Genomic DNA, 17,397 nt, shown 5'->3' with positions numbered 1-17,397 from the left:
GACAACACATCAATATTCCTGTCGGTGAACCTCAGAAATCCAAATAAGCATGAACATATGCATGGCCTCCATGATGACCGAAGGGAACCAAACATGACTATAATGCCTCTGAAGATAGTAAATTAACAAAATGCTCCTTTGATGCCGAATGGCTAGAGAGCTCTTTGAATATGTAATCAAAACATGAGGCGAATTATAAAATACAATGAATTGCCTCCAGGCCACTGAAAGCCACACAGAATTTGCCTTGAGGCAACTCATTCAAAATGAATGAGCGTGAATGTTCAAAAATTACTTTGTCCAAATGCTAACCCTACTCATCAAACAATGTTAGCTGAGAGCTTAAATTTGACTCATCTGGCTCTTAGAATTCTTCAGGATCCAAGCCAACCGATCATCTTGATGAACATGTTACAACTTTCATAAATAGTTGCATCACATTGGAATGCATGCTAAAACATCATGCACCCAAATGGCAACAAACTCCAACCCTAAGAAATGATATCATTATAGAAAATCTCCCAAGCCACAAAGGCTTCATATCGCCACATAATCATTGTAAACCCAAACCAAATTTGTCATCAAAGAGCAACCCCTATTCAAATTGAACCTAGGCTAATATTATATGACTGAATTAGTCAAGCAATGCTCCTAAAACTTTATCAATCATGTTTAGTACCACTAAACTATGATTGTCCATTTCATGGTATGGTTCTGATCCATCACAAATCAACGTCCATTACCACTAAAACACGATTAATCATGTCCTGTCTCCAATCTGTCATTGTTCATATTCATTAACCCTGAACCACCATTAGCTATGCTAAATGCTATTAAGCTATTTACTTGACGAGTATGACAAGCTCCTACCAAGAAAGCAAATTTAAGGTTTCATCACAAAAAATTATGTCCCCTAACATACTGTAACCTGGGCCTTACAAGATTATCATAGATAAAGTCATGGTTTCAAATAAGATGCGAACTATTCTTGCTTAAGGTCGTTGAAGTTATCTTAAAGAGTAATAGACGTGCTGCCTCAGATCAAATGGTCAGTCAACTTCCGAAAAGACATTCGCAACTACAGCACAACTTCCAACTGGCTCTTGACCCTTCGGAGCCTCGACATAGGATTTTGATAGATTTTAACTTCATTTTCAAAACCATTTCCTTATATATAAAATGATGCAAAGGAACAATAATTTATAGGATACGATCTGCCAAAGCATAAAATATTAAGCTTAAAGGCTTCCTTAATCCAGACTGCACTCCCAAATATAAGAAATAATTAACTATAAGAGACCTCACCCATAGGAAGCCTCGACTCCCATTCAAACTAAAAAGCAGATACAACAGGTAAAATCTAGCTAAATCAATCCTTCTGAAAGTAACACTTTGATTTGTACAAATCTATTATAGCCTTCTTTCAAGAACTCACAGCTATATTAGTAGAAACTGCATGTACTGGGCATGCCCTTGACATCCACACAAAAATATCATTACAAGGTTACCTAAGAACACACTTTACTAAAACAACGTTTCATGCATAACTTTGAGAATCCAATGACTAAGAGAGTGATGCGACCTTGTTCCGAAATTCAACAAATCAATTTTCCTTCTCAACTTACATATAAATAGCCTCTATTCAGTATAATTATCAAATGACTTACCCGTTAATATAACGTCTCCTTCCATTAGAGTCATAATAGAACTTATATGGCTAATCAAGAAAGGTATCTTGAATAGCATATCCCTTGTTGAGCCTTTTTGTCTGATTTCCTCATCCACCTAATAAAATATAATGAAGTCAAACTTTAATGAAATCGGAAACCTACAACATAATTATAGTATTCTCAGATGAAAAATGAAGCATTGAAAAGTTAAGCAAGTACCTTCAACCACAATTCCAGATTATCTGGGTCCTTGATCATAGATTTTGGCAGCTGTAGAAGAAAACAAAGTGAGGTTACAGAAAGAAGAGAACTTAAAATTGTCACTGACAATTATCAGTGGATGTAGAAGGATGAAACTCAAAAACCTATTTTCTCCCGTTAAATTCAAGTTCCATGTTCTCAACCATACAGTCATTAAATAACTGTGTAAGACCAGCGCCTATGGCACCGGTCACCAAATAATTTTAAAAAGTGCAAGACAAAAAAAGGGCAATCTATTCAATTATTAGTTATTATTATAGGGTATAAATAAGGTTTAATATGTCTAGGATTAAGTTATCTGCGATTGTTGCCTTGAATCTTAGGATTAAGTTTTGAAAGAAATCACCTAGCTCTTGAATTGTGGGTGTTTCTCTATAATGTATTTCAGGTTGTGTTGTTCAGTGTTGGTGAGGTAAAATATTTTTTTTTGCCCTAATTTCTGTGGAAACTCATCTCTTTTCTATCAAATTGATATAAGAGCAACGTCGTGGGAGTAATTGCGATACAATAGCTGGGAAGCCAGCGACAGGATCACGAAGTACAGGGTTCCGTCTTCGTGACCGAATATCATGATAGAGTCATGATTCAACCTAGCTAGGAAGCCAACAAAGAGATCGTGGCATATAGGTTATGTCATGTGGTTGTCGCCTTCGTGATCGGACATCGTGATTCAAGCTAGCTGAAAGCCAACAACGGGATCGCGCCTTCGTGACCCAACATCACGATTCAAGCTAGCTGGGAAGCAAATGACGGAATCACAATACATTCCATATCGATGAGATCACCTTCATGGCTAAACCTCGTGATACAGTTGCCTTCGTGACCAGACCTCGCGATACAGTCACGACTCGAGCTAGTTGGGGAGCCGAAGATGGGATCGCGACGTATAGGAGTTCCACGTTTGTTATAAAAAATTGTACTAAAAGTAATGGCAGCCAAGAAAGTGGATGCTCTGGAGGAGAAATTAAAGGGAGAGATGAGTCAAATCATATCTAAAATTGAGTGTTTCTCATCCATGGAGAAGTTCTTGTCCATGGAGGGGAGATTCATGGTCCTAGAAGAAATGATGCAGAAAATCGTTGAGTTTCGTGCACACCCATCTTCGCTCAGTGCAAGATTGAGCAAGGACATCTTGAGCAGACGCGGACAACAATAATTAGAAGGATTTATGCGATGCCTTAGACGGATTTGGAGCCACGGGATTGAGTGAAGGAATCGAAGGCAAACTCGAGAGGCAACACTTGAAAGAAATAGTGCAACATTCAAATGGCTAGAATGAATAGAAGTAGGCAGCGTCGAGTGAAAGAGTCCAAAGCGGATTTGAGCAGCAACATCTAGAGGGAATTGCACGACATCTAGAGGTTTGGAATGAGCAGCAACAAACAAAAAGGGACGAGTTGGAATTCGAGGCTAGAGAAGATCAATTAAAAGGATTTCAGCCTGAACAGGGAACCACAATGGGTTGAACCCCGGTGGAGGGATGCATCCAACCGCACCAGTGTCTTTTGTTGGGGCAACCTTCCAAGCGAAATTTGATTCAAGAGCCTATGGTGACGAGTTAATTGATTATGGGGTGAGCTACACTTACGAAAGAAGGAAAAACAATGTAGGTCGAGCAAGCGAAAAAAAACTCCTTTTTCATGTCGAGGAAATTGGGGAGGATAATCATGCAAAAGGAAGTTGAAGATGTCAATCATTATAAGAAAAGATGTTATAGTTGCGTTTATCGAGTGGAAAGATATTTTGCTATTGATGGGCTGACGAATGAAAAAAATTTGATGGGGACGGCCTTGCGTTTGGAAGAGAAAGCTCAAGTATGGTATCTATGAAGAGAAAAAAGTCATTCAATCAAAACATGAAAAAAAAATTCAAAGACCGATTGTTGGCCCGTTTCAGAAACACGCAGAAAAGGGATTTATACAAGAATTTTTTGAATTGGTTAAAGAATGATCTGTCATGGATTATACGTAGAAGTTCGATATTTTGATAATTTTAGAGGGATATCAAAAAAAAAAGTTGGAAGAAAACTTCATCAAAGGCTTGAAGCCAAAAATTCAAGTAGGGTTTCGTATGCTGAGACTGTGAGGATTGGAAGAAACTACAGAATTAGTTCAATTGGTTAAAGATATAAATGCAATGAAAATTCACTTGGAGCCACTTGAGTTAAAAATAATGCACAAAAAATTGACAAGTAGGAAAAAAGTGTTGATTAAATGAAAGGATTGCTAGATTATGATGCCGCATGAGAGACATACGACTTGATCCAGCAACAATTTTCTCCCTTCCACCTTGAAGGCAAGGTGCCTTTGTGGATGGGGAGTAATGTTAGACAGGAGCCTATGGTGTCGGCCGCTAAATAATTTGAAAAGGCGCAAGTCAAAAAAGGAATTTAGTCATATTATTGTGGGGTGTAAATATAGCTTAATATGTCTAGGGTTAGGGTATGTGTGCTTGTTGTCTTGAATCTTAGGTTTAGGATATGCGAGAGAACACCTACCTCTCGAATTGTGGGTGTTTATTTTTTATATATTCGGCTTGTGTTGATCAGTGTTGGGAAAGTAAAATATTTTGTTTGCCTTATTTTATGTGGAAACTCGTTACTTTCCTATCACCATGATACAAGTAAACATAAGCAATGATTATCTCTTCACACTACTTTATTCCAATAAATGATGCCAAAATGCTGCTCAAGAATAAGTTGTGCAAAAACATTTATATTAAAATGAGGAACTTGTATTTCAAAAGATGTGAGAGTAACACTTATGGAGATTATGGTGGCACAAAATAAACTTACATAAGTTAAACATGTGAAAATAGAGCTAAATATGAATCATGTGATTAGATATATAATCGATATGAGAGACAAGGAAATGGAAGCGTAGACCAAAAAGCTTGACTGAATATTATGATAATAGTTAGTAAGACATGTGCACTCAAAGGAAGTGAACAAATAAGTAATAATAAATCAAACATCACTAGTAGGATAAGGATAGTGAAGCTACTTAATGAAGATAATGTCGCAAAAGATAAACTTAAGAAAAGCATAGATGAAAGGTGCATCAATAGAATCAAGTTGAATGGTATATAACAGAATAACAATAGCAATAGTAACTTGCCTAAAAGTAATTAATGAGGATAGAACTAATATTAAACAATACCTAAGCACATGTTATTGTGCCTCGAAAAGCTTAGCATTATATCTATAATTAACTTTAAAACATATTATTAAGAAAAAGTTAGAAATCATGGTTTCTTACGACAGCACTTATTGGGGTGAAGGTGTCCTGCCCTTTAGCTACTGTCCAAGGAAGACCTGCAGACTACACAAAAGCTAATAAACAGTCATCCAATCAGATCAGATCAACAGAGTTGAAGAAGCACGCTTCGCGGCTATGGTATTGCAAAAGTCTGAAAGCTAACAGTATTATACAACATCGAGCAAGTATAGTCCAAACTCATAGAAATCAACTCAGACGGGCACAGTTAAATGTATCATGTTAAAAAAGAAAAGTAAAGGCTGGTTAAAGTATTAAAGATGGGATAAACAAGCATCGAACAAAATGTGGACAGCAAGTTGGAATTTGTACTTCTAAAACTAAGTATAATACTTAAAAAAAAGAATAAAAAGTCATTCATAGTCTTACCTGGAGTAAAGCACCTTTAAATAGTCACAAATGAACAAACCATTCGACAAGTTACTCATGACTCAGCTTGATAAATGCTCATCATGTTCGCTCGATTAACTATTGACAGGCATGAACATTTTGATAAATATTTAAATGTTAAATGAACAAGCTTGAATATCTTTATTGCTTAATTCATTTATGATAGTGAACAATATTATTTAAAGCTCATGAATAAACCCTTTAAAAACACAATTAAAGCTCGATATAAGACCGATACAAAGCTTGATTATGACTCGATATAAGACCAAGCTCAAACAAAATATAGTCAAATTAACAGAGCATGAACAATATCACAACATCTCAAATCAAGCATTAGCCAAGCTTGAACATGCTTTTGGTAAATGACTTCAACCCGAATAGCCTCCGAGTTGGCTCATTTGCAGCCCTACTTTCAAATTTAAATGGAAAAAGTAGATGCCAACTGTTACACCCATGACCCAATATGTACAGCCAGCTATAAGAACTGAGCTTGATGAAATTTAATCTTTTAAGATAACTGCATAATTGACATACAACAATGCACCACAAAGAAATAATATAGAATTCATAATAGTAAATTATTAAGCCTGCTTAATTCATATCAGACCCATAATTAATGCAAAGCATGTGAGAAATTCAAGAAACAAAATTCACCTCTTGAACAGATGCTTTCCCATAGTTCGGTAGAGCTGCTAGAAGAAAAATGATAACAACGATACTCTTAAAAATGATAAGGTTGGGGATAGACTAAGGCTTCATATCATATCTCTGTTTTGTGTTATGTTGTGCTATGAAGCATATATTTTTTCAGTAAGATCATATGAAAATTGCTTTATAAAGTAATGTAAGAGTTTGTCTGTTTGTTTAAGAAAATTTATGGAACAGATATAAGTTAACGAATGGCAAAAATGAATATTAATAAAAATTTCTTAAAATTATGATGTAAGAATCTAATCTCATAAAGAATACTTAAAATAAATATAATTAATTACTTTTTATCCAATAAAAAAAAATTAAATTCGTAAAAGTTCTTAATGGAAAACTACCTAAGTCAACGTTCCAAAAGGACTACTAAATAGTTTTCATAAAAGTAGACTCTCGCAACTATTGGATTAAACATCCTTAAACTATTGAAGGAAGCCGGAGCAACATAAAGTTATGCCAAATCGTTGGAAGGTAGAGCGACCGTCTAAGAACACAACACGAATACGGCGGCGACCAAAGAAGAATGGATGATTCTATGGAGGATTGGCCGATTGGTCATACATAAAATTATCTGATCGGTCAACAACCCCAGGGTCAGAAAGTCATCCAAAGGCAGGCCAGACAGTTCACCTTGAGATATAATCGATCAAGTAGCGAAATCACTATCGATCGACTACTGACGTAGTGACCTGAAGGTAAGCAATTGACTAGGATTTGAACGATCGTCCTACCTAATGTCATTCAGACAATATCACTTGTTATTCTATTATATTTCTCCAGTAATTTACCAAAAGAACACCTAAGAAGTTAATGATTAGAGGCCAAGTTTTTAATTGTAAAGTTCATGCCCCTATGTCTATAAATAGAGATCATTTTACGATAAAAAGGTTACGCTCCAGTGTTAACCACTAGTTTCATCTCTTAGCTCTGCTCAGCGTACGCTCTATTCCTTGGGTGTGATTCCTAAACACATTTTGGACTCAACATTCTTTTAGGTGCAGTGAGCATGACATAATGTCATCAACAAAAAAGGAGTACAACAACAACAACAACAACAACAGGGAGAAACTAGTCAAAGAGACGTAGTGGAGGTAGGGTGTACTAGAGAATTCGTGCAAGGATTTGCCCAACAGAGACTGCAAGATCTAAGAACTCAGATCACGAATCAAATGTAGGGACAATTAGCAGAGGTCCTTGGAGCAGTCCCCATCCTAGAAGGAGTGTGCCCATCAAGAACCACTTTCACAACACCCGCATAATGAGAAGAGACAAACCATCTACCGGAGACAGCGTCGGAACCGCCCCGATGGTGGAAAGACATTGACACCTGATATGGAGTAGGCCGCTCTAATGCAGGGATTGAGATCAGAGAGATTTCATTTTGACCTCGACCATGCGGAGCCCCGGAGCTTGGCCAAGTTGCTAGAGATGGCTAACAAATATATCGATGCATATGAAAATGCCCCAAGCCCTCCGACAAAAAAAAAACCAGAAGCGACCATCGCAAAGAAATGGGTGGAAACCAAGGGTGAACGCACGACCACCCGTCCGTCCACGCTATGAAAGTCACCCCCGCAATAACACAACTCATCATCAAGACGACCAAAGAAGACGAGAGAAGACTCGAAATCAACGGTTGGTCTAATATCATAAGCAACCGACTCAGTACCACGAAAGACCGCAGTTGATCACGAAGTCCCTTAGGCCACTCCTCTGAGGGTATCAATGGCGGAGATAGTAGATGCCTTCCAAGATAAGAATTTTTTTCAAGAAAGCGCCACCGATGAAAATCAGTGCTTTTCTCCGAGATAACAGAAAATGTTGTAAGTACCACAGGGATCACGGTCATGACACAGAGGAGTGTAGACGCCTCCGGGGCCTGATCGAGGAACTACTAAAAGAAGAAAAGTTGAAGGAATTTGTCGCCCCAGGAGCCGTAACTCAAAGGTTGTGTAAGGCCCCAATCGGGGGAGCACCGAACGGACCAATTCGCACCAACACCATCCACATTGCAGAATTTGTACCCGCCATATTTGGAGAGACCAAACCATCCCGGCGAGTGAATCGAAAGAAGCAACACACTGGGAAACTTTGTGCCGCTGCTTTCAACCTAAAATCCAAAAAGCCATCCACCCATCTATTTGAAGGACGAGGATTTACCCCAGAAAGAAAACACCCACAACGACACTATTGTGGTGACAATAGTGATCAATAATCATCAGGCGAGAAACATCCTGATCAATATCAGGAGCTCTGTCAATGTGTTGTTTAAACAGTTGTTTGAAAAAATAAGTCTTACCGCCAACCGAATGATTGCACCAGCTGAACCATTATACGATTTCTCGAGTGAGAAAGAAAGCGCTCGGAATGATCAAGCTTACAGTTAGTTGGGAGTAAAATGAGAAATAGTTCACGTCGAGAGAAGATTTCCTCTTGGTGGATTCTCCACCGACGTATAATACTTATAATTGTTTGTCCGCTTCTCAACAACTTCAGAGAGATGGTCTCTACTAACCACGTTGCGGTCAAAGTTTCTAGGGATAGAGAAGTCATCACGATGAGAGGGAACTTGTTACCTTCGAGCCATAAGCAATGTGGAGAACGACCTCTGGATATTCAGAATTTGAGAGAAGGCCTCAAGACCAATGAGATCACCCTTGAAATCTCAATCGTCGAAGGGGAGTTAGGAAAAATATTTCCTAATCAATGAAGCTTTTGATGCAGTACACAGAGAACTGTTGATCCGGACCCTCTGAGAAAATCGATACATCTTTGCCTGTACGGCAGCTGAAATGCCTAGTGTACTAATCGAGGCAGCATGCCATCGACTGAACGTAGACCCATCTGCTCGACTGGTAAAGCAAAAGATCGGGAGCTCGGCCACAAAACTAATAGGACCTGTCCGAGAGGAAGTATAGAAGTTGAAGGACGATGGCTACATCCAGGAAGTGTAGTATCCCACATGGATCTCCAACATTTTGATGGTGCAGAAGTCAAATAGCAAATAGCAAATGGCAAATAGAGAATGTTTGTTGACTTCACTAACTTGAATTCAGCTTATCCGAAGAATGCATACCCGCTACCAAGGATGGACGCATTGGTAGACTTGGCGGTCAGTCATTCAGGTCCAAGTTTCCTCAACGCATTCTCCGGGTACCACCAAATTAAGATACATGTCGCTGACGTTGAAAAAACTTCTTTTATTACTAGTGAAGAAATTTATTGTTATAATGTAATGTCATTTAGGCTCAAGAATGTTGGGGCGACTTACCAGCACCTCATGAAGGTAATCTTTACAAACCAAAAGAAAAAATATTAAGGTGTATGTTGATGATGTGTTAGTTAAGAGTCGGTCAGTCGCATAAAATATAGAAGATTTTAAAAAAACTTTTCAAACACTTAAAAATTTAACATGAAGTTGAATCCATTAAAATTTACATTTGGAGCCTCGGCGAGCAAATTCCGGAAGTACTTACTAACTTCTGAGGGCATAAAAGTCAACCCCGAATAAATCCAAGCACTCATCAATATATCATCCCCCATAAACACTAAAGAAATACAAAAATTAACAGCCCGATTGGTTGGCTAAGCTGGTTCATTTCAAAATCAAGAGACAAGTGCGCTCCTTTCTTCAAAGTGCCTGGAAAACTCAAATGCTTCGAGTGGAAAGCCGAATGTTAAGAAGCCTTTGCGATCCTCAAGCAATCTCTCGCCTCTCCCCCTCTGCTTCAGAGCCCAAAGCCAAGGGAAAAACTCTCCCTTTACCTGTGGGTCAGGACCCGGAGGCCGTCAGCTCAGGTCCGGTCAGAGAAGAATTCGAGAAGAAATACCCTGTATAATGTATCATTCGAGTCCTCAGAGACAACCAAACTCATGTGATAATGGAAAAAATAACTTTTGTTTTGATCATTTCAGAGCATAGGCTCTGACCGTATTTTCAGGTACATCCCGTACAAGTATCATCGATCATCCACTAAAAACCATCCTCACTCAGCCAGAGAACTCTGGTCGACTGCCTAAATGGGCAGTCGAACTCGGTGAATTTGACATTTCCTAGATCACTGAACGGCGATAAAGGCAAAAGCCGTCACTGACTTCCTGGCAAATTTCTCCAAACCACTAAAAGCAGAGAGGAAGCTAATGATTGACAAATCCGCTTGGACTCTATTCACTAATGGAGCCTCTAGCCGATCAGGCACCGAACTCAAAGTGTTTTTGTGCAGTCCAATTGGCGAAAACATTTACCACTCAATCGAGGTAAGTTTTCAAGTTATTAACAACCAAGCATAATATGAAACATTGATCACAGGTCTTCGCCTGGTGTCGGAAATGGGTGCTCTCCATATGCAATTAAAGGAGGATTCGTAGCAAGTCGTCAACCAAATCAATGGAGAATTCAAAGCAAGAGATGAGACAATGGTAAAATACCTCGAGAAAGTAAAAGCTGAAATCGACAAATTTTTCAGCTTCAAAATTTAACATGTCCAAAGAGAAGAAAACCATATCACTGATTTCCTGTCTCGAAGTCTTCGTCTAGGAGAGGAATAACCCCAAAAGGCTTGATCAGCCTACCATGCCATCGAAGAACCACTGGCGATGGAGATTCATGTTGAAAAAAGGAAAGTATCGACCCATATGTTCGTCATCTGGAGGTCGAGGAAATTGATGAGGAGATCGCCAATCACAAAATATTCAAATTTAAGGTTGCCCAGTATCTAACGATCGAAGGAAAGAAATTCAAAAAATCAACCACGTCCCTGTTTCTGAAGTCTGTTAGGGAGAACGATTAATGACATTCTCCATGAGGCCCATGCCGAGAAGTGAACGATTGAAGACAATCTCCGTGAGGCCCATGTCGGGGAGTGTGGAAGTCACTCAGGGGTAGAAAAACTCGCCCACCGGATCCAACGATGGATATTTTTGGCCAAACTTACTGAAAGATGCAGAAGGGTATTCCAGAGATGTGTGCAATGTCTAAAATACGGTCCACTACAACACTAACCAGCCCAAAAACTTCATCTGATCATAAACACCTGGCCTTTCGTCGTTTGAGGACTTGACATCCCTTTTGTCGTCTAAAGGGCAACGCAAGTTCCTGTTGGTAGTCGTCGATTACTTCTCCAAATAGATTGAAGCCAAGGCTCTGGCCCACATAACAGCAACAGTCGTTCAAAACTTTATCTAAACGGATTTAATTTATTGATATAGATTGCCACTTGTCATCATCACAGACAACAACACCCAATTTGCTGATAAAAGAGTTCAATATTTTTGTAAAACCCAATGAATTAACCTCAAGTTCTCCTCAGTGCATCACCCTTAAACTAACGACCGTGTGGAAGCCGCCAACAAAATTATCCTAAATCTACTAAGGAAGAAAGTGGAAGGAATAAAAGGAAGATGGACAGACTTACTTCCTTCAATGCAATGGGTCATCTGGATGACGTCGTCCTCATTCTCCAGAAACTCCATTCATGTTGTCTCACGGGATGAAAGCTATGTTGCCAGTAGAATACAACAATCAGAGTCAACAGTCAAAAGGTCCTGACTGCCTCAGGTTTTGAAGAACTAGGGAGTGGTGCGTAGTTAACGACGAAGGAATAATGCTTGCTCTAGACCTGGTAGAGGAAAACCGAGCTAATGTGGCTCTTCAATAGAAAAAGTCAACCGAAGGACACTCAGATACTTCAACAAAAATGTCCGAGAAGAAACGTTTGCTCCATTGTTTGCTCCAGGAGACTTGGTCATAAAGAAGGTTCATCCCGCTACAAAAGGACAAGCAAATTGTAAACTAGATCAGACTTGGAATGGTCCCTACATCATCCACCGGAAGGGTCGGACCTAGGGCTTACAAATTAAAAACATTCGTTGGAAACGATGTTCCTTGCACTTAGAGCGGCGACGACTTGGAAAGATTTTTTCCTTAAAAAAAAGCTCTTTATAATTCCCGTATTTGTTTTTCACAAATGAGTTATTTTGTCTAATAACTGTTTCAAATTACAAATATTTTATATATAATCCAGTGGTCATCATCACATGTGGGGGTTTTTATGTCCGGGATGGACGCTTTGTTGCCTGGTTCTTGTTGACTCGGCCCGTTTGGATTAAAACATTAGTTGAACAATAATACTTTCATCCAGCTGATGATAGATTACCCTATTAAACTTATTTAAAGAAAAAGAATTCTAGATATTTTTCTGATAGCTTTTCATGAGCACCTATTCGAGGTACAATAGTATTACAATATCTAAAAATTTACAAAGAACTCAATTAAGAAATAATAATATTAAAAATGGAGACTTACAGAAATTTCCTGTAAATGAAGAAGATTTAAATAAATGGACTATCCCTAAAGTAGAAAAACTCTAATCTACAAAATTGGAACTTTTGATTTTAAAGACAAATCATCAATTAAAACTGTTGAACAATCATTAACGATAGATGAACAAGAGAAAATAATTTCTCTTAAGAAGATCTAAGTAATTACTTAGAAAATTATAAATATATTCACATAAGCTTAATACAAGTAGCATTTAAACATCTTACTCTGCGAGGATTAAACGCTTCAATTTTAGCTTGCTTAAGTGATGCAAGATGCCTAAATTGGGCACAATCATTGATGGGTATCATGGAAACTAGTCTATGTCATGGGTCAGTTTTCTTAACACTTTCCCAAATATAAGTCTGTCACGAACAGACAAATCTCTTTGAAGCAACTAAAATACAAATCAAATTACAAGGGTATGAATTTTTACCTGAATTTGAAAGAATCGCAATAATTTATCGAATTTATTTTAAAGTTATGAATATTTTATGACCGAATATTAAAAATAATACGAAGCCAACAGATAGATCTACAATTATAGAAACTAATTTGCTAGCTTTAAACATAGCTACAAATAAAACTATAAAATGGGATGAAGTAAGATTCCGTGAATCATGGCAGTTGCAGACCGTTATAAATTCTCATCCGGTAATAAATCATGATGTATAACAAGTTAGTCAAGATGATAACAGAGATGTTATAAAATTCAATCTGAGAATATCATTACTCTTCCACGGATACTTGATCCCTCTTCTAATATATCTCAAAATGATTCAGATGAATTCTCAACAATAAATCATAGGATAGATAGAATATATCTATAAATCTATCAAATAATAATTTATTATACTCAAATATGGTAGAAAATCCATCTCCGCAATCGGAAGCCAGTTTTAATATTTATAATGACTGATTTAAAACAATTCGTCAAAAAACAAATCAAACATACTTTAGGTAAGTTCTTACTAACTTATACCTAAAATTTAACATTTTAGGTAAAAATTTATACATGAAGTTGAAAATTTAACATGAAGTTGAATCCAATAAAATTTACATTCGGAGCCTCGGCGAGCAAATTCCGGAAGTTCTTACTAACTTCTGAGGGCATAAAAGTCAACCCCGAATAAATCCAAGCACTCATCAATATATCATCCCCCATAAACACTAAAGAAATACAAAAATTAACAGCCCGATTGGTTGGCTAAGCTGGTTCATTTCAAAATCAAGAGACAAGTGCGCTCCTTTCTTCAAAGTGCCTGGAAAACTCAAATGCTTCGAGTGGAAAGCCGAATGTTAAGAAGCCTTTGCGATCCTCAAGCAATCTCTCGCCTCTCCCCCTCTGCTTCAGAGCCCAAAGCCAAGGGAAAAACTCTCCCTTTACCTGTGGGTCAGGACGGAGGCCGTTAGCTCAGGTCCGGTCAGAGAAGAATTCGAGAAGGAATACCCTGTATACTATATCATTCGAGTCCTCAGAGATGCTGAATTCATGTGATAATGGAAAAAATAACTTTTGTTTTGATCATTTCAGAGTATAGGCTCTGACCATACTTTCAGGTACATCCCGTACAAGATATCATCGACCATCCACTAAAAACCATCCTCACTCAGCCGGAGAACTCTGGTCGGCTGCCTAAATGGGCAGTCGAACTCGGTGAATTCGACATTTCCTAGATCACTCGAACGGCGATAAAGGCAAAAGCTGTCACTGACTTCCTGACAAATTTCTCCAAATCACTAAAAGCCGAGAGGAAACTAATGATTGACAAATCCGCTTGGACTCTATTCACTAATGGAGCCTCTAGCCGATCAGGCACCGAACTCAAAGTGTTTTTGTGCAGTCCAATTGGCGAAAACATTTACCACTCAATCGAGGTAAGTTTTCAAGTTATTAACAACCAAGCATAATATGAAACATTGATCACAGGTCTTCGCCTGGTGTCGGAAATGGGTGCTCTCCATATGCAATTAAAGGAGGATTCGTAGCAAGTCGTCAACCAAATCAATGGAGAATTCAAAGCAAGAGATGAGACAATGGTAAAATACCTCGAGAAAGTAAAAGCTGAAATCGACAAATTTTTCAGCTTCAAAATTTAACATGTCCAAAGAGAAGAAAACCATATCACTGATTTCCTGTCTCGAAGTCTTCGTCTAGGAGAGGAATAACCCCAAAAGGCTTGATCAGCCTACCATCGAAGAACCACTGGCGATGAAGATTCATGTTGAAAAAAGAAAAATACGACCCATATGTTCGTCATCTGGAGACCGAGGAAATCGATGAGGAGATCGCCAATCACAAAATATTCAAATTTAAGGTTGCCCAGTATCTAATGATCGAAGGAAAACTATTCAAAAAATCAACCACGTCCCTGTTTCTGAAGTATGTTAGGGAGAACAATTAAACACATTCTCCGTGAGGCGGCCCATGCCGAGAAGTGAACAATTGAAGACATTCTCCGTGAGGCCCATGTCAGAGAGTGTGGAAGTCACTCAGGGGTAGAAAAACTCGCCCACCGGATCCAACGATGGATATTTTTGGCCAAACTTACTGAAAGATGCAGAAGGGTATTCCAGAGATGTGTGCAATGTCTAAAATACGGTCCACTACAACACTAACCAGCCCAAAAACTTCATCTGATCATAAACCTCTAGCCTTTCGTCGTTTGAGGACTTGACATCCCTTCTGTCGTTTAAAGGGAAACGCAAGTTCCTGTTGGTAATCGTCGATTACTTCTCCAAATAGATTGAAGCCAAGGCTCTGGCCCACATAACAGCAACAGTCGTTCAAAACTTTATCTAAACGGATTTAATTTATTGATATAGATTGCCACTTGTCATCATCACAGACAACAACACCCAATTTGATGATAAAAGAGTTCAAGATTTTTGTAAAACCCAATGAATTAACCTCAAGTTCGCCTCAGTGCATCACCCCTAACCTAACGACCGTGTGGAAGCCGCCAACAAAATTATCCTAAATCTACTAAGGAAGAAAGTGGAAGGAATAAAAGGAAGATGGACAGACTTACTTCCTTCAATGCAATGGGTCATCTGGATGACGTCGTCCTCATTCTCCAGAAACTCCATTCATGTTGTCTCACGGGATGAAAGCTATGTTGCCAGTAGAATACAACAATCAGAGTCAAAAGGTCCTGACTGCCAAAACTTTTGACGAAGAACTAGGGGAGTGGTGCAAAGTTAACGACGAAGGAATAATGCTTGCTCTAGACCTGGTAGAGGAAAACCGAGCTAATGTGGCTCTTCAATAGAAAAAGTCAACCGAAGGACACTCAGATACTTCAACAAAAATGTCCGAGAAGAAACGTTTGCTCCAGAAGACTTGGTTATAAAGAAGGTTGATCCCGCTGCAAAGGGACAAGCAAATAGTAAAGTAGATCAGACTTGGAATGGTCCCTACATCATCCACCGGAAGGGTCGGACCTAGGGCTTACAAATTAAAAACATTCGTTGGAAACGATGTTCCTTGCACTTAGAGCGGCGACGACTTGGAAAGATTTTTTCCTTAAAAAAAAGCTCTTTATAATTCCCGTATTTGTTTTTCACAAATGAGTTATTTTGTCTAATAACTGTTTCAAATTACAAATATTTTATATATAATCCAGTGGTCATCATCACATGTGGGGGTTTTTATGTCCGGGATGGACGCTTTGTTGCCTGGTTCTTGTTGACTCGGCCCGTTTGGATTAAAACATTAGTTGAACAATAATACTTTCATCCAGCTGATGATAGATTACCCTATTAAACTTATTTAAAGAAAAAGAATTCTAGATATTTTTCTGATAGCTTTTCATGAGCACCTATTCGAGGTACAATAGTATTACAATATCTAAAAATTTACAAAGAACTCAATTAAGAAATAATAATATTAAAAATGGAGACTTACAGAAATTTCCTGTAAATGAAGAAGATTTAAATAAATGGACTATCCCTAAAGTAGAAAAACTCTAATCTACAAAATTGGAACTTTTGATTTTAAAGACAAATCATCAATTAAAACTGTTGAACAATCATTAACGATAGATGAACAAGAGAAAATAATTTCTCTCTTAAACCAAGAAGATCTAAGTAGTTACTTAGAAAATTATAAATATATTCACATAAGCTTAATACAAGTAGCATTTAAACATCTTACTCTGCGAGGATTAAACGCTTCAATTTTAGCTTGCTTAAGTGATGCAAGATGCCTAAATTGGGCACAATCATTGATGGGTATCATGGAAACTAGTCTATGTCATGGGTCAGTTTTCTTAACACTTTCCCAAATATAAGTCTGTCACGAACAGACAAATCTCTTTGAAGCAACTAAAATACAAATCAAATTACAAGGGTATGAATTTTTACTTTGATTTGAAACAATCGCAATAATTTATCGAATTCATTTTAAAGTTATGAATACTTTATGACCGAATATTAAAAAAAATATGAAGCCAACAGATAGATCTACAATTATAAAAAGTAATTTGCTAGCTTCAAATATAGCTACAAATAGAACTATAAAATGGGATGAAGTAAGATTCCCTGAATCATGGCAGTTGCAGACCGTTATAAATTCTCATCTGGTAATAAATCATGATGTAGAACAAGTTAGTCAAGATGATAACAGAGATGTTATAAAATTCAATCTGAGAATATCATTACTCTTCCACGGATACTTGATCCCTCTTCTAATATATCTCAAAATGATTCAGATGAATTCTCAACAATAAATCATAGGATAGATAGAATAAATCTATCAAATAATAATTTATTATAC

The 17,397-nt window shown here is 37.9% G+C and overlaps 1 protein-coding gene across 1 annotated transcript in view; it reads right to left on the bottom strand.

The window, feature by feature from the left end:
- The window catches only part of LOC110026719 (acylpyruvase FAHD1, mitochondrial), a 44,846-nt gene that overhangs the window by 3,186 nt on the left and 24,263 nt on the right, over positions 1–17,397 (bottom strand). The window contains exons 4-6 of the mRNA XM_020727785.1: positions 5,189–5,251; positions 1,890–1,940; positions 1,668–1,785 (exon numbers count right to left, since the gene is read on the bottom strand). Of these exons, the coding sequence (XP_020583444.1) occupies positions 1,668–1,785; positions 1,890–1,940; positions 5,189–5,251 (232 nt within the window). The remainder of the gene's footprint in view (positions 1–1,667; positions 1,786–1,889; positions 1,941–5,188; positions 5,252–17,397) is intronic.

The sequence above is a fragment of the Phalaenopsis equestris genome, unplaced genomic scaffold, assembly GCF_001263595.1.
Source record: "Phalaenopsis equestris unplaced genomic scaffold, ASM126359v1 Scaffold000399, whole genome shotgun sequence".
Taxonomy (NCBI): Eukaryota; Viridiplantae; Streptophyta; class Magnoliopsida; order Asparagales; family Orchidaceae; genus Phalaenopsis; species Phalaenopsis equestris.
The sequence above is the reverse complement of the archived record's forward strand: the minus strand, read 5'-3'. Positions and strand labels throughout refer to the sequence as shown.